At 37.0% G+C, this 25,165-nt stretch overlaps 1 protein-coding gene across 1 annotated transcript in view; it reads left to right on the top strand.

Annotated features, from left to right (window-relative positions):
• The window catches only part of PIP5K1B (phosphatidylinositol-4-phosphate 5-kinase type 1 beta), a 344,454-nt gene that overhangs the window by 115,298 nt on the left and 203,991 nt on the right, over positions 1-25,165 (top strand). Inside the window, exons 2-3 of the mRNA XM_036739202.1 lie at positions 4,074-4,164; positions 8,758-8,823. Coding sequence (XP_036595097.1) covers positions 8,758-8,823 — 66 coding nt within the window. The 5' untranslated portion in view covers positions 4,074-4,164. The remainder of the gene's footprint in view (positions 1-4,073; positions 4,165-8,757; positions 8,824-25,165) is intronic.

Here is a 25,165-nt window from a genome sequence, read left to right as displayed (position 1 = left end):
ACAACCTTTATTGGGAAAATGAATTATGACTGCTACATTTTAGAGCCTTTTATTTCCATTTATAGCTATTCAGTTTCATTGAATATTTATTTATGTAGTGCCTACTGTGTGCATGGTACTCTCTGCACGTGATGCCAGGTTATCTGTTTTATTCAGTTTGAAAGAGCCAATGTAAGAACTGATGAAAGTGTTTTATGGGAAAGTGTGAGTTTTGTCTTGCAATTTGTTTTGATTAGTATTCCTCCTGAATTCATGTTGGATAGGTGCCATATATTTTAGCATAGAATTGGTTTCAGAAGTTAGGCTTCCTTTTTTAAAATATGGGACACTTGAAATGGACCTGATTTTCAATTATTTTTTCAGTTACAACAGAAGAATTTAAATTAATATAAATATATGCAGAACTTAGAGTTTAAAGTATTGTGAAGAAATGGCATATGATGTGTCTAGATAATTGTAATGTGTACCCAGTCTGGGTTTCATTGTGCAAAAAAATATGTATTTAATGCATTTAATAAAACTTTTATGCCCTCAAAGTAGACAATTTAAAAACTGGCTATAGGATAAATACAAGGGTTGCATCTGCCCCGTTTAATCACTGTTACTATGTTATCTGACTACTGTATACATGATAGTTCTGAGTTTTCCTATTTATATGAAATGAAATCAAAGATTTGGCCTTTTTTGTTTTGTATTCTGACAAAAAGCAGGAAAGCCTTCTTAAATGTGGTAAAAAAAAATTATGAAAGATTATAAATCATTTTTACCTTCAGTTTTCTTATTGTATATTAGCCCTTGTTGTGACATAGAGCTTCATTTCTTGGTTACATGTTCAACCTATATGATTTCACAGATTATTATCAGATGAATGCCATCGTTTTGACCCACTGCTGGAGCACTGATCCATCATATCATGTAGAATTTAGGCTTCCTGAGAGCAGGGACTATTTTTCATGTTGGTTCTTACATTTCCAGGACCAAGGACAGTGCTTACTTAATAAATATTGTGTTGGATTCAGTTGAATTGCTCCTCACATTACTAAGATCTGACTAGGCAAATTAAGAAAAAATACTGACTGAATATGCTTTCTAAGAGCAGTTTAACCTGAGCCTGAGGTTACATTTGGGGGGATTAAATGTATTTTTTAGTATTTTAGCATGGTAAAAAGAGCACTTGGAGTCAGAAGAACAGGGTTTACAATCTAGTTCTTGTCACTTGTTAGCTGTAAAACCATGGGCAAGTCACTTAATTAACTACTCTATACCTCAGTTTCTTCATCTATAAAATAGAGATAGTTAATATGTGGCTCATAAGATTCTTTTGGGACTAAAATGAGGCTATATAAGTAAAAAAATCAAATATAAATTCTTTTGTAACCATAATGCACTATAGAGGCATAAAACATGGTCATTATACTAATGATGAATTAATTTCTTGTTTTATTAGTTGATCATAAGTCAACAAGTGTTTTGGGAGGAAAATAATTTTTTTCAAAAGTCGCTTGCTAAAATAGGTGACCATTAAAATTGGAGAATTATAACACAACATTTATCTCTTTAGATCAAAATTAGTAAATTTCATACTATTTAGAAGACTTGTCAGTTTATAGATATTATTCAACAATTAAAATGAACATTTAAATTTGACAAAATTAAATTTCCAAAGTGTGAAATACCTAATTGATGGGAAGCAGATAGATAAAGGTCATACAGATATTATTATTTAAAGAGTTACAAGTCCAGGGAGGTTTAAGACAAACAAAAGTCTAATATATGCCAACATATTCATGATAGCCTATGTTGTGGTAGCAAAGTACTAGAAACAAAGTGAAGACCCCTTGATTGGGGAATGGCTAAAAAAATTGGGGGTATAGGAATTTATTGAAATAATGCTGAGCAGTAAGAAATGATGAATATGAAGAATTCATGAAAATATGGAAAAACATGTATGAATTAGTGCTAATAGTCCTGGAGAATAATTGATGAAATGTTTCTCTTTCCTCTTGGTAGAGGAGGGGGATTACTAGGGGAGAATATTGTGTACATTTTCGGATATGGTCATTGTGTTGGATGTTTTTGCTTAATTTTCATTGATAAAAGAGGAGTTGAATGGAGAAGGGCAAAAAGGGGAGTAGATCATAAAATGTCTTAATGTCTGTGATGTGAAAGTAAAAGACATTTTAAATGGTATAAATTGGATTTTGCTGTATAGTTAAAACAAAATAAATGTGATGTTGAATGAGTCTGTAAGATATAATGACAAGAATACCATTACTAGGTCTTATATCTCAAAGACATAAAAAAGGAAAGGACCTATATATACAAAACTGTGTATAGCAGCTCTTTTAGTGGTGGCAAAGAATTGGAAATTGAGGGGATGTCTATCAATTGGGGGATGGCTGAACAGGTTGTTGTGTATGGTTGTGATGGAATCCTCTTCTCCTATAACAAATGCTGAGTAGGACGCTCACAGAAAAACTTGGAAAGACTTGCATGAACTGATGCAAATGAAATGGGCAGAAACAGGAGAGCATTATGTACGGTAACAGCAATATTGTCTGATGATCATCTTTGAATGACTTAACAATTCTCTGCAATATGGTGATCTAAGACAAATCTGTAGGACTTAGGATGAAAAATGTTATCCATCTCCAGAGAAAGAACTGATGGAGTCTGAATGCAGATCAAAGCATACTTTTCCTTTACTTTATTTTTCTTTATTTTCTTTGTCTGTGCTTTCTTTCACAACATGACTGACATGGAAATGTGTTTTGTATGACTGCTTATGTATAACCTATATCAAATTGCTTGCCTTCTCAATGAGGGAGGGAAGGAGAGAATTTGGAACTCAAAATTTCTTTTAAAAAGATATAATGGTAAGAAATTAAACTCAGCCATTGTCCTCCTTTCTACCAAGAGCTTTCCCCTCCGCCCCCTCCCCATGCTTCTATTTATGCTTTTTTTGGTCATGTATCTATAATAGAAACAATCTTTCTTCTTCTTCTTCTATGTTATATGTAATCACAAAATATGTTTTTCAAATTAAATATAGGAAAGGAAGCATGGCATAGTGCAAGTCTGTTTTATATCCTCTACATTTTTTATGGGCCACCTGAAATCTTTTTGCAGGCCAAATGTTGTACAGGCCTGGCATAGTGGATAGAGAGCTAGTCTCAAAGCCACGAAGACTTGGGTTCAAGTACCACCTCTGACACATACTGGCTTTGTGATGCTTACTCATTTAACCTGTCAGTGCTCTAGGTCAGTGGTGTCAAACTCAACTAAAAGCAGGCACCTCCAAACCATATATTAGGGTTTCTGAAGCTGCATGTTGACTTAGAAAATCACATAATCAATATTTATTAAGCATCTACTATGTGCCAGACACTGTGCTAACTGCTGGGGATACATAAATAGGTAAAAGACAGTCCCTGCCCTCAAGGAGTTTATAATCTAATGGGAAAAACAACGTGCAAACAAATATATACAAAGAAAACATGTATAATAACTAGTCATATTAACATTATCTGTGTTCTACTGTGCTTTTATTTATTTGTAAATATTTTCCAATTACATTTTAATCTGATTTGGCCAATTTAGGCAACTGTTTGACACCTCTGCTCTGCTCAGGTTAATTCTGACTTACATTGTAGAAGTTTCCTTTCCTGGGAGTTCCCTATACCAATGAAATCACAAGTTTACTCTATATGCCTATCCCTAATAACTATAATTTGTTTCTTTTATGTCAGAAAAAAACTTGGTATTCAATATAACATTGATTGGATCAACTTCTAATTATGATATAAAACCATTTGGGGAAAAAAGGGAAGAAGGCAGTATCAACTACAAAAGGGATAATACTAACATTAGGTACAACACAAGATAGGTACCACGAAGTACAAACCATCAGATTATTTGAGAGATATTCTATTATACTGTGATATCATTAACTGAATATCTCAATAGCTTGACCAAACTATTTAATGTTAAAATGAATATATGTAGCTATCGTAATCAAATTAGAAGTCTCATCTGTCAGATTGTATGTTAACAAATGATTTTTGTTTTAACAGGAGCTGGAAGGGAAAAAAGTAAATAACTGCGCTAATGATTAGGCTACCTGCTACTACCAGCTCCAGATGACTTGACATATACTCCTCAAAGGTATGGAAATTTGTCTGACATTTTTTATAAACTCTAGAAGTCTCTTTATAAAGACAAGTTACTTTGGTGGATTATGATTTCATCAGTGATAGCACCTTTCCCTGATACAGATGGTACCACTGCCAAGTCTTTCCATTCCATTTAGCTCTTGTCTCTTTTTCCTTAAATTCTCTCTAAAGGATCTAACAAAATCACTGTAAACCTTTTTCTTATCTTTTAGTATCTCAGAGGCCCCATTTGGAGGGCCTATTTTAAAGTAGAAAGATGTGCAAAAACTTCTTTTTGGAGGGGGGAGGGTATGTCTAATAGAAAAGTTTCTGTTAATTGATTTCTTAGCCCCTAACCTTTCACATAACCAGTTTTTAAAAGAAGCAAGCAAACTTAGCAGATTCCTGGATGTTAACATAGTTAGGAGAATAGAACCCAAAAGACAGAGTATATTGATAACATTTTTCATTAGCTTAGAAGTTATAGTAATGTCTTGGTTCTACAGATATCTATCACATACCTACTAGTTGCAAGATGTTAATGTGATTTGAAAGGTGGGGCAATATATTTGTTTCAAAAACCTCTTTTTGGAACTCTAATGACTCAAGGATCAGTAACTGCCTTTTCAGCATAGATTTACAAAATGGTCCCCTATTTAATGGGACTACTAGAGTTACACAGTACACTTACGAAAGCAATATTTTAATCTGAGAAGAGGCCTTTGGTGATTTTCTTTGTCAAGGTGCTTAACTGAGCATAAGATCATGGGTTTAAAGCTGAATGGGGACCAGAGCTCATTTAGGGAAATCCAAAATTTCTCAACTCAAACTTTTTGGTCTCAGAACTCCTTTATACTCTTAAAAATCATCAAGGACTCCAAAGATCTTATGTTTATGTGTGTTATGTCTCTTGATATTTATAATCTTATGTTTGGTTATTTAAAATGATCAATTTATAAATATTTATTCATTTTAAGTTACAATAATAAACCCATTAAATATTAGCATAATTAAAATGTTATTAAAATAACAATATCCCCCCCAAATAGTGAGAAGAGTGGCATCATTTTACATGTTTTTGCAAATCTCTTTATTATCTGGCTTAATAGAGGCAGCTGCAGTCCTACGTCTCTTCGGTATTCAATTTATTACATGTTGTTTCAGTTGAAGTATATGAAGAAAATCCAGCCTTACACAGATATGTGGTTGGAAAAGAGAGGAGCAATTTAAAAGGCCAATAGTGTCTTATGGTTTTGACCTCTTGCACCCCGTCAAAGAATCTCAGAGGTATTCCCACCATGCTTTGAGAACCACTGATCTAGCCCAATCCCATCATTTTTCCAATAAAGAAACTGAGATGCAGAGCAGTAACTTGACTTGTCCAAGGTTCCACAGGTATTAAGTGGCAGAACCAGGATTCCAGCCCAGATCCTTTGATCATGAATCTAGTATGCTTTCCATTGTGCCATGCCACTGATAAAAAAAAGAAGTCTTTTCATAATAATTTACTCTTTCATTCTCTTCACTGCCCCACTATGGAATCAGAGGTGAAGCATAAATTAATGGAAAATACCTCTGGACCTTTTCATAATTTGTCCCCATTCACATTGATAATCAACCTTCCATTAAGCCTTAGCCACTTCTGATAAGATTCAGGTCCCCCTATGGAATTTTATAGTTTAATAAGCTGCAAAGGCTTAGTAATGAAATTACAAAAGTGGTATCCTTTGGAATAGCTATTGAGCTTTTTTTTTCCTGTGATGTTAAATGTTCCTAGGTCTAAGAAGCTCTTTATATTAATTGGAACCATTATCTCACTTCAAATTGAAAGCATAAAATTGATCCCCGTGATTGAAATAAATAACACCTCAGGGGCCTGCTCATGAAAACTCATGGTTTTTCATAGTAGTCCATCAGTTTTAGGGCTCTGTAGGTCAGGAAAGTTAAAATGAACCATGTACGGTAGCATTTTGCATTTAGCTCAGCAGTTCAGAGACTATTCATTGGTTATTCCTGACTGAAACAGTGTTTCTGATAAACTCTGGCAGTAAAGACTTGATATTTCAGTTAAGCTGTGATTCTGTTTGTGTGGATTCTTTTCCCCACAATACATGATGTAATCCCACCATGCTGTAGTATTCTGATGAGGTTTTAGCTAGGTTTCCCTTGTTGTTGTGTTTGTCCTTTGTTTTCAAAGAAGACCGTAACATCGCGGAAATGATGACATGATTTGTGGTTGACTTTGATTTGAGTGAGAGAGGGCTGTGCAAGGCCTCACTTTCTCCTCCAGAGCCATCTGGGTCCAGTGACCTGACACTCACCAGGATGTCTGGACATGGCCCAGGATGCGTTGGGAGACCCTGACCTTTTAGGCTAAGGTCTTTTCAGGTTCTCCCTTTGATTGAGATAACACCCATTCAGTGAATAGGCCTCTTTAAGAAGTTAATCAAGGTGGCACAGTGAGTAGAACACCGGCCCTGGAGTCAGGAGGACCTGAGTTCAAATCCAGCCTCAGACACTTGACACATTTACTAGCTGTGTGACCTTGGGCAAGTCACTTAACCCCAATTGTCCTGCCCCCCCCCAAAAAAAAAGCAAAAAAAAAAAAAGAAGTTAATCAAGGGATGGCCGCTTTAATCAAAACTCAAAAAAAAAAAATCAAACTGGGAGGGGAAGACTCTCAGAGTTCCTGGCCAAAAGGGAAACAGTTACTATTTAGTATTTACATTCACTCTATGCTAGGAGGTCAGGGATCTATTGTCCAGTCTACGAGCTCCAGAGTGAATTAGGTTTAAGGCTTGGTTTTTGACAAAGAAATCTAACCAGTAAACCCAAAGTTAAGGAGGCAGCCGTTTGTGCTCTACCCAAAGGAAGGTACGTTTCCCTATATGTTTCCTGAAGAGTATCTACCCCTAAATGCTGAAAACCCCCCTCTTGTGCTAAACATGTTTGGTAGAGAACATAGAAGCAAGTCATCCTTCAAAATATGTTGCCCCTATGTAATCTACATTTAATCGGATTGAATTAATTCGAAAGTCTTTTGTGGTCTTTAAATGTGCCACATTTCCTCCAGACAGCAAATTTCACCTATAACTATGAATTGTCTTTGAACTATTGCTATACTCCAGGGAAGATTTTGGTGTCAGTATTTTTGTCATCATTAAAGACCCTGCTCAATCCTCCTAAAAAAGAGTCATTTTTCTAGACATCAAAGAAATTATTAGCTGAAAAAAATGAGTAATTACCAAGCAATTAACATTGCCCTAGGTGCTTGGAAGTTATACAACGTATGCTTTCATTTAGAAATTAATTAATATAGATACGTTGAATATATACCAATAAAATAGAAGAATTAAAACACATATGAAGAACATTTGGCGTTTTTATTTGGAAGAACAGATAGAAAGTGATTTCATTCTGAGGAAGAGGAAGAGGAAGAAGAGATAACAGTTTACCATGGTGTATCCCTTTATTCTGTTTGGAAAGATCATAGTCTTTATGACAATCCAGACGGAACTTTTTGTGGTATGACGGGCGCAACACTGGACTTGGAGCCAAGAGACCTGGTTTCTCATCCCACCTTGGATATTTACTCGCTGTGTAATCATGGGCAAGTCATTTAACCTTTCAAAGTCTCAGTTTCCTAACAGGTAAGACAGGGCTAATGAGACTTAGACAACCTTTCTCACAGGTCGTTAAGAGGAAAGAACTTTGCAAATCTTGAAATCTCATATAAATATGGACTTTACTATGGAAGCTCTTGACAATTTACAAAACACTTTGCCCACACAACAACCTGTGCAGCTCACAAGTAAGGTATTATTATTCCCATTTCATAGGTAAGAAAACTGAGGAATAGAGAAGTTATTTGGTTTGCCCATGGTTATATTGTCAGTCAGTGATGGAGATGGGATTCAACCCTACTTGATTTAGTTATGCCGCATTTTATTTGGCTACATAGAAAGACTCAGTATTGAGTTTACAGAAGTATAAAACACAAAAACATGTTTTAAATGCTTATAACAAAGTCAGAAGCGTTCATGCAGAATAACTATAGAATATAATCATGCAGAATAACTATATAATGATATTACATATGTCACTTCTGTGATAAAAATATGTATACATATACATTTTGCATATATGTATGTATATGTCATCACAACCGAAGTTATATATTAATATACAACATATATACACATATATTTTATCACAGTGGAAGTGATATACAATTATGTAACATAGATGCATGTATATTTTTATCACAGCAGAAGTGCTGTTATAGCTCCTTTATTTTTTTTAAATAACGGAAGTGCTTTTGTAGAGAGAAATATATTACGATAATAATAAACACTTTTGATTTTTGTGGTGTCTTTATTTCAAAGAGTATGCAAGTTAAAATATTTGATTTCCCATTAATTAAGACTCACAAAAAATTTTTTGAAAGGAGGGAGTAAGATTTTTCAGTATTTTCGTATAATCTGATCCAGTAGTTTAGAATAAGAAATACTAACCAAAATGGCAATTTTAGTTAAGAAACCATAAACCACAATATTGTGCTTTATCTTATAACTCTAAATAGGAACATCTTCATGTTCTCTCTTAGATGTCTGCCACTGAAAATGGAGATGCGATATCAGGAAAACAAAATGAGGAAAAAACCTATAAGAAGGTAATGTTCATTTTATTTTCTCTTGGTACCTTCCTTGGGATAAAGAGTGCCTTTATTTTCCTGAGAGTCAGCATGTCATAATGGTTAGAGAGTTGGCCTGAAAGCCAATAAAGATCTGGCTTCCAGGTCTATGTCTGACATGTACTGGCTCTGAATGACTTTTTAAAACTATCGCAGAGAAGGTGCTAACCTGCATGGGGAGAGGGAGTTTAATCGCCTTTACTAGGTCCAGTGAAATCCCAGGTCCAGTCTCTTTCTCTCTCTAGTATATTATCCCAGCTTAACAGTAGAATAATTTAATTTTTTTTCTTCCTCCAAGGCAGTTGTTAGGATATATTTTTTCCCTCTAAAAGTACTCAAATCTCCTTAGTAGTCATTCGGTCAGCCTTTATTAAGCTCCTGCTCTTTCCACATAGTTCTAAGCACTGGCATAGATAAAAAGATAAATAATACCTAATCTTTAGTTGAAGGGTTGCACGAGGATACACTGCTTTGTTCTCTCAACAGGAGCCCCTTAGTCTACTGCTTCTTGCACAAGAAACATATGAAATGATGGGTTTTTAGGTCTTCTTTTGCCCTTCCTCTAACTTTATGCCTTGACCATTATTCTACAAAGTCATCTATTCAGACTTACCCAAATTTATCTTTCCTTTCCACATCTACACTTCAGTAAACTCTTGACTCCTAGCAACAAAAGTATCTACATGCAAACATTATTGGGAAAAATAAGTTCCCAAGAACTTCAGGTGTTAATGCTTTGTCATTACAAGTTGTCCATACTATTTAGCTTTCCAAAGGTTCCCAAGTGGCTGCCCCAGTCCTTTCTCAGAAGGTGGTACATTCTGGGGAGAAGAGGAGGGATGTATATGGGGATGAAAGAGGAGATGAATTGCATTTTTCTAGATAGATAACTAATAGGCCAAATGTCTGGGCATGATGATGAACTATGTATCTATTATCCAAATACTATCCTATCCAAATCTGGCAAGATTGATTCTTTATTAGAGCATTGGTCACTTGGGGATGGATTTTCTCAGCCATAGAAACTCATAAAGACCATCTACTAATGCATGAAAAGGTTGTGATCCATGTCAATGGGGGAGTCACAGTAATGAAATTACAGGTATTTGAAATACCCGATCTAGAGTTAGTCTGACCACATGAAGTACAGGGAACGAAAAATTAGCCCTGGTAGATCCAGTTTGGTTTTTATGTGAGCTAGCACTCTCCGTCCATGCACGTCTCATCCAGCTTGCAGACAGCCATGAGGATTGTCAAAGCAATCAGAAGTACAGCAGAAGTAGAGATTAAACATGGAGAAAGGAATCAGAAATTTCATCTCACCATTTGTTAAAAAATATGACACTCAGTAAAAGGAATTCACTCTATCACATTCCACTTCACCTCAAACCAAATGCCATCTAATTTTCGTAAGACCCTTATTAAAATCAGTCTAATTTGGGTCCAAAGTAACGGTTTCTAATTTGGCAGCATGGGTGAGTTTAAAAATGCATGCCAATCAATGAAAAAATGAGACAAACTGCTTAACTTAATTCTGGCTGCTTCATTCGGACTACTTGTATAGGAAACATACATAAAGCTGCTGAGCTTAATTCTGACAATGTATAGTTAAGGATGTGGCAACAAGAAGAGAAGGTTACTATGCCTTCTTGAAGTAAAGGAGCATAGAAAAGGAATGCTAGATTAGACTAAAAAAGTGTCTCTACCTTAGGAAAACAGATATGAAAAAAAATTGGAGAAAAGGTAGACATGATCACATGGCCAGATATTCTGAAGGTGAATTTGACTTAGGAGGTGGGTAGTTGTAGAAAAGGGTAGCTAGGCGATACAGGGGATAGAATGCTGGGCCTGGAGTCAGGAAGACTCATCTTCCTGCCTTTAAATCCAGCCTCAGACACTTACTTCTGTGTGATCCTGCACAAGTCACTTAACCCTGGTTGCCTCAGTTTCCTCATATGTACAATGAACCGGAGAAAGAAATAGCAAGACACTCCAGAATCTTTGCCAAGAAAACCCCCAACAGGTTCATGAAGAGTCAGACAGGATTGAAATGGCTGGACAACAGTAACAAAGGTGTAGAAAATGCTCCTAATTTACTTTTGAGTAATCCAAATAAGCTAGGAAAGGGGAGACAGCTTGAGAAACCAATGTGATTACACAGAGAGGCCTCTTATCAGCTCTGTTTTAAGACAGACAAACATATAGGTGGAAGGAGGTACCCATAAACAAGGATGGCCTCAAAAGTGTGGCATACACCTATAAAAATAATGTCAGAAAGACTGAATCCCAAAATAGGCTAAGGCTTTCAGAAATACCACAGAAAACTCAAAAGAGTTTCCTAAAGGTTCAAAGAAGGCAAGTTAAAGATGAAATAGCAAAATCAGTGTCAGCAGTTATTTGAGAAATCATGGAGAACAGGCGAAGTTCCAGAAGAATAGATATGGACAAAGGTTATTCCAGTTGTCAAAAGGGGGAAACATTATTCACTATTTAAATGAATGATCAGAATGAAGACATAGAAGGAACAGTTGTCAAATTTTGTGAATGACACGAAGCTAGAAGGGTTAGCTAATCATACGGATGACTGAATCCGTATTAAAAATATTCTTGACAGGTTGGAATGATAGGCCAGAGTGAACAAGATGAAACATAACCAGGGTAAGCATAAAGTCTACATTTAGGATCAAAAAAATCACACAAATGTAGGGTGGCTTGATGGTACTTCATTTGAGAAAGATCTAAGGGTTTTAATTAAACATAAGTACAGTCTGAACCCATAGTTTGATGTAGCTGTGATAAAAGTTAACCCAGTCTTGGTCTGCATTCATAAAAATAGAATTTCCATATCAAGAGAGTTGACAACTTTACTATATATTGGGCCATATTTCAAGTACCGTGTTCCATTGTAGTCAGTCTAGACAAGCTTTTATTAAGCATTTATTATGTGCCAGGTGCTGTGCTAAGAATAGGAAGAAAGGCAAAAAAAATAGTTCCGGCTCTTAAGCAACTCACATTCTCATCCTAATGGGAGTGATAATATGCATATGACTGTGAACATTCAAGATAATGTACAGTGTCAATGGAAGGTAGTTCTAGAGGGCTATGTTTTATGGACAAATCAAAGCTTCCAGGAAAGGGCACTTGGAATAGTAAGGCAGGAGGAAGCCATGTAATATGGGTTGCAATTGAAGAAAGTGATGATGATTAACCTATAGCAAAGAAAACTTTGGAGATAACATGATGGCTGTCTTCACACATGGGCAGGAGTAGCAGACATATTTCCTTCAGATGATAGAAACTGGACATGTGGGTGGAAGCTAAAAGAAGGCTGATCTTGTGGGCTGTGTCTCAAAGCAGTGAGTTATCTGTAGCCATTAATGTTCAAACAAAGGCTGGATAATCGTTGTAGGAGAGATTTTTCAATTAGGTAAAAATGTGGAGTAAGTGGGACATTCCAATGCTAACATGCATGATGTGTCCACAAACAAATACATATTTGTTTAATGAACTATATTTTAATTAATTTGGTTATTGGTTCTACTTGGTCACAGCGGACAAGATGATGTCATAAATAATATTTTTATTGATATCTATTGCATGTCACCTACATTTCATCCTGCTTCCCCCCTTTTCAAAAAAATTCTCAAGCAAATAAACAGGTAATTAACATATAGGACAGCTAGGTGGCACAGTGGATAGAATGCTTGTCCTGGAGTTAGAAAGACTCAGCTTCGTGAGTTCAAATCTGGCTTCAGACGCTTAATAGCTGTGTGACCCTGGGCAAGTCATTTAACCCTATTTGCTTCAGTTTCCTCATCTCTAAAATGAGCTGGAAAAGGAAGTGGCAAACCACTCCAGCATCTTTGCCAAGAAAACCACATAAGGGGTCACAAAGAGACACGACTGAAAAACGACTGAATGACAGCAACAATTATCGTGTGTCTTAATACTGTTGGAGATGCTATTGAAAAAATACAAAATGTATCTCTTCCTCTTAAGGGCATTCACCTTCTAGCTGGGGAGAGAAAACAAACAGCAGTAGAGCAGGACAGCTTTCTATTAAGGAGGTAGTTTTCGTGGGTACAGATAATAAATGCAAGAGGAATTCAGAGAAAGAATCAGAGTATATTCACTAGATGTGGTGACCAGCCTAGATCTGTTTCCTTCTTTCTGCAGCATCTCAAACTCTATCTTTCCTTGGACCAATCTGACTCCTAGGCAAGGGAGATAAAGGGGGGAAAGACTGATGGCCAGGTAGTTTAGGATCAAATTAGTCCTGCTACTTGCCCATTCCATTCTGCACTTAGCTTGGTTGTAGGAACTAGGGTATTCCCTTATCTATTGTGTCCTGCTCCTGTACTTAATAACCCTGCCCCAATAATTGGCTTGTGATTTTGATCCTCCTTTCCTCAATCCTTACCTCAGAAACCAAGTTCTTTACAATTATCACTAGCTGACAATCACTAACTGTAGGAACCTAGGCAAGTCACCTAATCTCCTTTGTGCCTCAAGTTTCCTCATCTGTAAGATGGGGATAATAATAGCTCCTGCCTCGTGGGGTGCTTGTGAGGATCAAATGAGATAACATGTAAAATGAATCCCAAAACTTAAAGCACTGTGTAAATGTTAACTATTATCATTATCTTTAGGCCTCTGAGAAACTGGAGGCATGATATGAATAATAATAATAGCTTACATTTATACAGCATGCTTTACCATTTACAAAGCCTTATACCTCTCATCTTGTTTGATCCTAGCAAAGTGGATAGTGCAAATATTAATATCCTCATTTTAGAGAGTAGGAAACTGAAGCGCAGAGAGATTTAATGGGACTTGCTAAACACCCTGACTCTGCCACTTATGAAACTGCATGAACATACTGTCTGAGCTTAGCTTTCTTATTTGAAAAGTGAGAAGGTTGGACTATGAAATACCTTCCTGTTCTTCCATTGTAAGATCCATTCAACTCTTTTTTAAAATTAATTAATTTATTTTTAATTTTAAACATTCACTTCCACAAGATTTCATTCAACTCTTTATTAAGTGATGGGACTGGGATTCAAATTCATATCTTTTGACTCCTGGACTCAGTATACTGCATCACCTCTCTGCATGACCCAGGTATGATGTCTATCCCAGCTACCTGCTCAGTGCCCACCTTTATCCCCACTTAATGTTATTCATCCTTCCTCCTAGATTGTCTGTCCTGCCACAGAGGTCTGTATCCTGGCTGCTCATAATCTAGCCAGTCGCACTGCCTATTCACCTCCAGTTAGTGTTTCCAAGGAAGATGTTCATTTTTATTGATTTAACAATTCTATGACTGTCTTCACATCTATATATGGTACCCCAAAGAACAAGCATTGTGACTACTTGTTTTTAAGGAAATATTTAGCACGCATGTAGGATTTCTGTTTCAGTCTTATATAGCATCAGATATTTGAAGACTGATTATTCAAATCCCTGGATGATCCTCCTCTTTATTCTTGTCGCCCATACTTTACTCATTTGTTCAATTTATTGGTACAAGGTGGAGGGCGTGAAGGAAGATCCGAAATGTAATTCTCTCAAATGATGTTAGTCTCTTTCTGGTTTTACAGGAGAGGGAAGTGCCAGCTATTGACTAAAATGAGGATTGTGAGGTATTTATCGATTCCATTTGCCCATGAGATGCCATCTCTCATCTTGGCATCTTCATGGAGGCTATCTTTCCTACCTGGAAAGCATTCCTTTCTCACCCCTGCCTCTTAAAATCCCAATCGGAACTCAGTACTGCCTTCTCGATGAGAACTTTTCTGATCAAGCCAGTTAGTACTGCCTTCCCCACCAAAAAAAGCCCTGTATATTTATTTTGTGTGCGTATACATATAATATGGAGGTAGCGTGTGAGAACATGTGTGCATATAAATATAATAAAGTGCATATGTTGTCTCCCTAGATAGATTGTCAGTTCTTTGAAAGCAAGGATTGTTTCATTTTTATCTTTCTATTCCCAGTGCCTAACATAATGCCTGGAACATAGTAAGTGTATGATGTATCAACAAGTATAAATGCTTGTTGATTCATTGACTCATTAAGAGTGGGGCTGGCCATCTTTATAAAAATTAGTCTTGTTTTCATCCATTCGTTACTGAGTACCTAGCATTGTGCTGGGGCATCTAGGTGGCACAGTAGATAGAGTGCTGGCCTTGGAATCAGGAAGACTCATCTCTTTATGAGTTTAAATCCAGTCTCAGATACTTACTAGCTATGTTACCCCGGGCAAGTCACTTAACCTTTTTGCCTCAGTTTCCTCATCTGTAAAATGAGCTGGAGAAGGAAATAGCAAACCACTCCAATATCTCTGCCAGGAAAACCCCAAATGGGGTTATGACGGGTCAAACACAACTGAAAAGACTGAACAAGAGCAACAATCCCACAAAACATAAACACTTCTCCTACTTTATCTTCTTATCTAGTTAACTACGATGAGGCATGGATAAATGAAATCTAGAGACAGTCCCAAAGTTCCGCTTTTTGGGGCATCCAGGTGGCACAGTGGATGGAGCATTGGGCATGGAGTCAAGAAGATCTGAGTCCAGATGTGGTCTCAGACACTTAATAGCTGTGTGACCCTTGGCAAGTCACTTTTCTTGGTTGCCTCAGTTCCCTCATGAATAAAACGAGTTGGAGAAGGAAATGACAAACCACTCCAGTATCTCTGCCAAGGAAACCCTAAATGGGGTCACAAAGAGTAGGACACAACAGAAAACAGCTGAACAACAAAAAAGCATTGTGCTAGGGCTCCAAAAGTGATGTAAAAGAAATCTAAAAAGTTTTTCTTTTCATATTTCCCTTTCAGTGTACAGATAATTTTGTGGAGCATCCCTATTTTACTTTAAACTGTATAGTCTAGTCAGCTAAATATTTGGCTATAATAAATAAAATCCATATTCAAATATGAACCATAATAAAATCAATCAAATGAAAGAGGACCCAGGAGGAAACAGCAAGTGCAGATTGCTCCAGTGCTTTCATTGTGAAAGGGAGATAATGCACTTATGAAACATAATAATGATACAAAATGCCACATAATTAAGTGGCACTTAATCCTTCAGTCTTTACCACCTGGTGCTGGCCAACAATAGCTCATTTCCTATTCTTTCTACAAGAGGAGTGTTACATTCAGTACGAAGTTCCTCCCTTAGTGACTATATTAGGCGATAGAGCAATTTGCCAGATTCTCAATCACCTCATGCCATTTGCTCTTACTAAAACATGACAGTAATTCCCCCTGGGAGTTCGATCCACAGGGATCCTTTGACCCACTCATTTCATTTATTCATTCTTTCAGTCACAGCAACAGTAACAGCTAGCATTCATGGACTGCTTTTAAAAGGCTTGCAAAGAGCTTTACGAATGCTATCTCATCCTTGCAGCAATCTGTGCGGTCGATGCCATTATTGTTGTTATTTGACAGATGGGGAAACTGAGGCAGACAGCTGTTAACACTGACTTGCCCAAGATCACATAGCTAGTGAGTATCGGATGCTGGATTTGAACTCAGCTCTTCTGGTTCCGTGTCCAGCACTCTCTCCATTGCGCCACCTAGCTGCCTGTCATTTTCAACAAAGGCATTTATGTAGCACCTTCTATGTGCCTACTTTGAGAAGGAAGGACAACGATCAACCAACCAACCAATCTATGTGCCTCGCATTTTTCTTGTTGTTCAGTTGTTTCAGTCGTGTCTGACTCTGTGACCCTAGTTGTAGTTTTCTTAGTAAAGATACTGGAGTGATTTTCCGCTTCCTTCTCTAGCTCATATTACAGATGAGAAAACTGAGTAGCAAACAGGGTTAAGTGACTTTGCCCAGGGTCACACAGCTAGTAAGTGTATGCAATCAGATTTGAACTCAGGTCCTCCTGACTCCAGGGCCGGTGCTGTGTCTACTGCACCACCTAGCTATTTCATAGAGACAGAGACACAGAGTGACGCAGATAGAGAGAGACACAGACAGACACAGAGAGACAGAGATAGACTGGCTATGCCCCAAGAGTTTACAATCTTGTTGGGAAAACAGGGGGTATACATGTAATTCAGTTAATTAGCAGTATCAAGAAGTCTGTAGTTAAAGGGTAAAACTGCCTGGTCGACATAATAAAAACTCTAGGAGTTCAGAGAAGGTGGAAATCAATATGGCCTGAAATGTTTGGGGCAACTTCATCAAGGTAAGTCATTCTTTGATTGTAAGAGTAGAGCTTGCATTTATTCAAGACCTTCCTTGTGAAATTAAGAGCTCCTTTATTTTTTCTGTTTAAAAATATAATTTAAAATAATTATTTTTGTGATACAGGGAGGATGTAAGTATTTTTACTCCTTCCCACATGTCCTACACTTTACTAATCAGATTGAATATTAATAAGGAGAGGCACCATGGTATAACAGATAAATGGCTGGTCTTAAAGGATGGCTATCCAGATAATAAGCAGAGGAAGAGAGAAGGGCATTGTCTACAGGGGACCTCCCCCAGCAAAGGCATGGTGTCAGAAATGGATGGGAAGGATAGTTCAACCTACTTGGTTTATCAGGTGGTTCCAATTGCATGGTTACATTAGATGGGGTCAGATTATGTTAGTTTGTTTATTGACCCTTTTCAGCTCTAATTTTAGAGTAGGCTTTGATATGAATTCCTTCTTAGGCTTATTATGCCTCCTTTTCTGACTCAGCAGAAGTTAGAGTATCTTTCAAGCCTGGTTTCAATTGATATTTCAGAGATTACAGTTTAGCTTGGTTTCACAGAACCTGAAATATCAGCCTGAGGAGTTCTGACATTCACATAAGCAATGGGAAGCCCTTGTAAGTTTTTGAGTAGATCAGAGACAGTAAGTGGATTACGTATTTTAGGAAGATGAGTTTGGTTGAATGTTTTGAAGGGATTGAAAGTGAGAAGAGACTGGAATCAATACCAACAAGGAGGATCTCCAAATAGTCCTTGAAATAATGGACTAGAGGAGTGACAGTGGGACGTCAACAAAATTGGTTTCTGTAGGAGATATAGGAGCTATCTTCTGTATCTGTTTCTTCTTCTTTTCTTGTCTCCTCTATAGTTCATCACTTACTAAGGTCATAAAGAACCTACTGTGCCCCCTGACTTTCTAGTCAATCATTTTAGCTTTGTGCTTCTGCTTAAAACTTTCAAAAATGGTTGCTAATTCTGTGTGTTGTTGGCTTTGCAGCCTGTAGGAAGTTGGTGAATTCTTTTTAGATGAGTCCCAGCTACTACATGGTGCCCTCTCCACCACACTCCTCCTTATCTTCATCTCTTCTTATCTCTGGCTTCCTTCAAAACTCTACTCAATTCCCACCTTCTTCAGGAGGCCTCTAGCGCCCATGGCAGCTAAAGCCTTCCCTTCCAGATGAGGAAACTGAGGCAAGCAGGGTTAAATGACTTGATCAGGGTCACACAGCTGGTAAGTATCTATATTAGCAATTTAGACTTGAAGATCTTTCCCACCCATGAATAGGTCATGTGACCTGCTTACATCACAGGAAACCTAAGTCACATGTGGTAGGAGGAGCTTCCTGACAGGAAAAGGAAATTGTGTCACAGGAAATGCTGAGAGAGCAGTGACGACAGTTAGAGCTGAGGGAAAGAGCAGACGTGTGGTGGCTGTGAGTGAGTTTTGGGGAAGGTCCCAGAGCGGGGACGGATGATTTTGGGATGGAGTGGTTCTCTCTGCGGTATTATGTATCAAATTCTTTGCTCCTAAGATGGATTGGGTATATTGGTTATGGGGTCTGGTTATTTGGTGTCTGAATAAATGGTTTACTTCTACCTTCTATGCGGAGAGTCTCATATATTTTGTGATACAGAACCACAAATGCATTTGGACAATGATCATCTATATCGTGATTACTGCCTTGCTGATACAGTGTCTGAGGCCAGATTTGAACTCAGGAATATGAATCTTCCTGATTCCAAGCTCAGAGCTCTATTCGTTTCACCACCTAGCTGCCAGGTAGCATACCACAAACTCTTCATGCATTCATCACTTAACTGTCCCGTTAATAGAGTATTTGTAACTCTTCTTGGAAATACACTATGAGATTGTTTCGTAATAGCAGATGCAGAGACACCATGAATAAATTAGAGTTACCATTTTAAGTGGAATGCCTATCATACTTCTATTTAGCAGATAAAAATGAAAAGTCCCTTCTCTTTGACCATCCCCCATGCCATCCTTTAGGGAGGAAGGTAAACAAGAGCTACATCAGTGAGCACTGTGTATTTTAACTGTATTAACTACATGAGAATTTGTTTTCAGTAACTGAAAAGTGTTTAACGCTGTTTATACTTCTCGTTAATGAGAGTTTGATCTGATGGGAAGATTCTAGAATGGAAGTAGGGACATTAGAATTCCATCAGATTTTAGAATTATCATGCTAAGATGGCAACTGATAGCCAATTCCATGTAGGTGTGACATTCAGAGAGAGGAATTTTAAATGTAGATCCAGTCCTGGTAAGAGCATTTATATGGAAAGTTAAGCACATGATGCAGTAATCCATACCCTTCACTCTGCATGTCATTTCCCACACGGAGTTTAAACTTTTAATATCATAAGACCTTAAGATCTAGATAGAGGGACTTTAGAAATCCAATGGCCAAATGGCTTCAGAGCAGGAAACTGAAGTCCACATAATTCAAGTGCAAGTTACTTGCCCATTTGTTTAGTAAATTGATTTTCAAGTTTTATTTTCCTGATCTTAATTCAATGAAATAATGTGATAGGGTTTGTTTTGTTTTGTTTTGTGTAGCCGGTTTTCTTCCTAATGAGCAATGAGGACAAAAGTTACTCTTTCTTTTTGCCTGAAAGCACCGCTCACCAATGTGAATTAGTTCATTTAACATCCGTTCATCCAAAGCAGAGGATTTTTTCTTTTTTAAAATAATTGATGCCTTTTGTTTCAGCAAGAAGTTTAGCAGTATATCACTAATTAAGGAAAAAGAAATACTTGTTTTGAATGGAAAGCACCAAGGAGGCTACCTCACCATCATCATCAATTTCTTTTGATTGTTTATTCTTTTTTAGTAATATTTTATTTTTCCCAATTGCCTATAAAAACAATGTTAACATTCAATGTTTTTCAAAATTTTGAGATCCAAATTCTCTCCCTTGTTCCTTCCCTTCCCCCTTCATTGAGAAGGCAAGCAAGTTGATATAGGTTATACATGTGCATTTCCTTATTAGTCATGTGAAAGAAAACATAGGACCCCCACCAAATACACACACACACACACACACACACACACACACAAATAAAGAAAGTGAAAAATAGTATGCTTTGATCTGCGTTCAGACTGCATCATTTCTTTCTCTGGTGGTGGATGGCATTTTTCATCATGAGTCTTTTGGAATTGTCTTGGATCACTGTATTGCTGAGATATCACTGTATAGCTAAGTCATTCACAACTGGTCATCCTTATGATATTGCTATTACTGTGTACAATGTTCTCTTGGTTCTGCTTACTTCACTCAGCTTTAGTTTATATAAATCTTTTTAGGTTTTTCTGAAGTCATTCTGCTCATCATTTCTTATAGTGCAATAGTATTCCATTACAGTCATATACCATACCACAAGATTGGCTTTTATATGCATTCTTTTAAAGGATTACTATACACTGCGCCCCCCTCAACTCTGAAGCCAGGATCCATTTAACATGTCAATCAAATTGGAGTTTCTGGATACTTACTTAGCAGAAACTCATTAACCACATTTTTCTTTTTAAAAAAAAATTTATTTATTTATTTTTAGTATTAATTGTGAGTTCCAAATTCTCTCCCCTTCCTGCTGTCCCTCCCCTACCCATTGTAAAGGCAAGAAATATGGTATCAATTGTGTATGTGAAATCTTGTAAAAATATTTCTATATTAGCCACGTTGCGAAAAAAAACCACAAGAAAAATATAAAAGTGAAAAAAATTATGTTTCATTCCATATTCTATCTTCGCTCTCCCTGGAGGTAGATAGCATTTTTCCATAAGTCCGCTGGAATTGTCTTAGATGTATTGATTAGAATAGCTAAGTCATTCAGAGTTGATCACTGTACAATAGTGCTATTACTGTATACAGTGCTCTCTTGGTTCTGCTTATTTCACTTTGTATCAGTTCATATAAGTCTTCCTAGGCGTTAATTACTTTTTCAACCCACATATCATAACATGGCTTCCTTGAAAGGGAAAAAAGTATGCTGCCTAGCAGATGTTTTGGTGAGTTACACTCAGTTGACCACTGGCGATAATGACCACAGGTGACATAGCTAATATTTCGTAGGATCTTAGAGCCTGGAAGATTAATAATAACAATAGCATTTATTTATTTACTTGAAGATTTTCGAAGCAGTTTAAAAATATCTCATTTTATCCTCATAGCTGTCCTAGGAGGGAGGTGAAGATGAGAAAATTGAGGCAGGCAGAGGTTAAGTGTTTTGGCCAGATTCATATAGCTAGTAAATGTCTGAGACCAAATTTGAACTTAGGGCTTCCTGATTCTATGTCCAATGCTCTATCCCCTGAGCCATCTACCAAAGAGATAATTTAGTCTGACCACATTCACAGATGAGGAAAGGACGAGAGAAATAAAATGACTTGCCTTTGGTCACACAGGTATTAAAGTATAAAAGAGGTAGGACTCGAGTCCATCTCCTCTGGCTCCTTCCGTCTCCCTCTGCTGCCTTCCACATTTTCCAAAACATTTCAGAGCTCTGCTGAAGTATTTGATCTCTTCTCATTGCTGCTTTGGCACGATGTCGTTTATTGCTAATAAAAGCATAATACAAGCAGGAACTATGCAGGCTTCATTGCACAGTTCTGCCAACACATTTCAATCCTGACCATGAAGACTATATTTGTTCTAAAGCAGGTGCCGTATCCACCTCTGCCTCCCACGGAGGAGCTGACAGTCCTGTACAGCTGAGTTGTGGAATTCACAAGGGAGATTCTCAAAGAGGAGGTGAAGTAGTTACATGTGAAACACAGGTGAAATTTCTAGAATCTTCTGGGTTAGGCTCTAGCAAGGAGGGCCAGGTGGAGCCATTCTAAATCCTCATAATAGGGTTGATAGTGTTAATAGGAAAAGCTATTCCTGAGACTACAGGGTAGGATCTGTAATTTTGGTAGATATACAGGGGTTTGCATTTTCAACATTGAAATTACAAGAAGAATAAGGGGTTTCTTTTGTTTGGTTTTTTAAATCTTGGCTACTTGACCATCCTTAGGCATGCAGTTGGAGAAATGCCTCATTTTTAATCTGATCTACTGGACACATAAAAGCTAAAAGGATCAGATAACTTGAGACATATTCAGTATTGTATAAGAGTAGAAACAGTTTAGAATTTATTTCATCTATTAGTAATTAAGGTACCACAAAAGATAAGTTTCTGTTTTCTTAGAATTTAATTTTATGTTTCCCATATATTGTTGTTCTGGCATAAATGACTGTCCCCTGTCCATGAGGAGGTGGGGTTACTCAACTCCTATTTGTTTTCCAATATTCTCCTTTGATATTCTTGGCACCCCATTAGAGAGAAGCCAGAAGGGAGGTGGTTAAGCTCTGTATTGAAGACAGCCAAATGGAAATGTCTCACCTTCATACTGGCTCAGCTACAAGGAAAGACCTTTTATATGAAACTTCTTAATTATCTCCTAGGTCCTGTCCAATTCATCCACCCCCTTACTTAGAATGTGCTTAGAAAAAGAAAACAATCCTACTAGTGATGGTTGTATTACATAATTCTGAGAGGTGCTGCTGTCTATCTTCAAGCATGAAATGAAGAGCCTTAAGGAACTAAGCAAGCTACATAATGAACTCTTCCCAAGTTCGGTCTTCCTATTTTTTGTTGTTCTGTTCAGTCATTTGTCATGTCTGACTCTTTGTGACCCCGTTGAGGGTTTTCTTGGCAAAGATACTGAAATGGTTTGCCATTTCCTTTTCCAGCTCTTTTTATAGATTGGGAAACTGAGGCAAACAGTTAAGTGACTTGCCTAGTGTCTGAGGCCAGATTTTAATTCAGGAAGGAGAGTCTTCCTTACTCTAGGATTGGCATTTTATCCACTAGCCACCTAGCTTTCCTATTCTTCAAATTACGGCTTTGTTATTTTATCAAAAGAGCTTTGAAATGTAAGCTCATTTTTTCCAATAGCAAAGCAGTGCATGCTGATTATCTGGTGTTTTGCACTTTGCCATTCCTACTTACTACTCTCCTGGGAAACTGAATTAACTGTGTTTGCTTGTACAGGAATGCAGGGCTCCTAACTCATCTTTTTGCTTTTATGTTATGTAGAGTGCATGTTATTAGCAATAATTTTGTTTAAAAATTTTTTTTAAATTGCCTCCTAGTCCTAACACTTAGTGAGATCAAAGTACCTTCACCACTTATAAGCAGTGCTAGCCAAGGAGATGGTTAATTCAGGATTGGGGGTAAAATGAACTACATTAGAAACAGGGAGCTACTGATGCCTTTTGAGCGGGGAATGACATGGTCAGAAATGTGCATTTTGAAGATTTTCAAAAATTTATTTATATCTTTTGTTTTTATGCTACCTTTGTTTCCCAATATATCCTCCACCTCACCTGCCTACGGAGCTATCCTTTCTGACAGTTTTTTTTTAAAAGAGGGGAGTAAAAGCAAATCAGTAAAACTAATCAAAAAATCAACTCAGTCCAACAATATATGCAATGTTCTTCCCATACCCATAATGCAAAGCATTTCTAAAAAGGAATTTCTGCAAACAAGAAGGTAGATGCATTTTCTCATCTCTTTTTTCAAGCCAAACCTGATCACTTTATTTAGATAGCATTCAATTTTGTGTTTCTTTCTTTCCTTTCACATTGTTGTAGTCATTGGGTATATCATTTCGCTGGTTCTGCCTACTACAGTCTGCATCAGTTCACAAAAATGTTCCCATGCTTCTGAATTTTTCATATTCACCATTTCTCGAGGTAGCAGTTCAGAAATATTGTGGTACTATTTTGTTACATTCATATAACTCAACTTGTTTAACCAGTACCCAATCAATTAGAATTGAATTCTGCTTTGGTTCCATTTCTTTGCTACCACCGAAGGTCCTACTATGGATATTGTCATGTAGATGGCACATTTCTTTCTGGTTTTGCTGCCTTTAGGGTATTTGCCTAGCAGTGGGATCTCTAGGTCAAAAATTATGAACTTTTTAGTCACGTTTAGAGCATGCTTCCAAATTGCTTTTCAGAATATTTAATTCTTTCATTAATTCAATAATATTTAATAATCAATAATAAAACTTTGATAATAAATAATAATATAATTTAATAATGAATAATAAAATTAAATAATACAATTTTAATAAATAATATTTAATAATTTAAGTTATTCTTAACTTCACCAAAAGCATCTAAATGTGCTTTTATGAAGCCCCTCCAGCACTGACTGTTCCCACATTTTGTCATCTTTGCAAATTTGCTGGGTATGAGACAAAAATTCCGAATTGTTTTTATTTGCATTTTTTCCTGTTATTGGTGATTTGGAGCAATTTTTCCTATGGTTGTTAATATTTCGTAGCATTTCTTGTAAGAACTATTTGTTCAGAACCTTTGACTACTTACTCATTGCAGAATGGTTCTTGGTCTTATATATTCGTGTCAGTTTCTTGTGCCAGCTGTCCTGAAAGTCTTAGTGCAGCTTTAAGCTTAAAACTGAACTAAGGTTTCTGGGACACTCTCTATATCTTGGACCTTATTAGAAATATTTGACACAAAGATTTCTGTGCTCTCCCTCTCCCCCACCCCCAGCGCAGTCAACAGCTTCTCTTTTTATCCTGGCTGCATTGATTTTTGTACATGTAGAAGCTTTTTAATTTCATATAATTGAAATGACCTATTTCATCTTTTGTAATAAGAGATGATCTACCCCTTGTTTGATTAAAAACTCTCCCACTAGCCATACTCGATCTCCTTCTCCTCTCATTTTCTTTTATGATATTCAGGTCACATACTCACTTTGAGCTTACTGTGGGATGATGTGAGTTGGTGGTCTGAACTTCATTTCTGTAAAACTGCCTTCCAGTTTTCCCAGCAGTTCTTATTAATTAGGGAATTCTTCACCAAGTAATTTAGATTCTTAGACTTATTGCATTTGATTATTTCTGGTGCTGGAAAATTATTTTAGCAGTTCTTCGAAGGTTAGATTGCAGAGAGGAAAAACTGATAACAATTGAATCATTTAGGAATTATTATAGCACTCCAGGTGAGAGGTAAGAAGGGCATGAACTAGTGTGGTTACAGTATGTGGAGAAAGGGGGATG

This window comes from Trichosurus vulpecula, chromosome 9 (genome assembly GCF_011100635.1).
Source record: "Trichosurus vulpecula isolate mTriVul1 chromosome 9, mTriVul1.pri, whole genome shotgun sequence".
Lineage (NCBI taxonomy): Eukaryota > Metazoa > Chordata > Mammalia > Diprotodontia > Phalangeridae > Trichosurus > Trichosurus vulpecula.
Note: the sequence above shows the minus strand (reverse complement) of the source record. Positions and strands in the feature narration are given on the sequence as shown.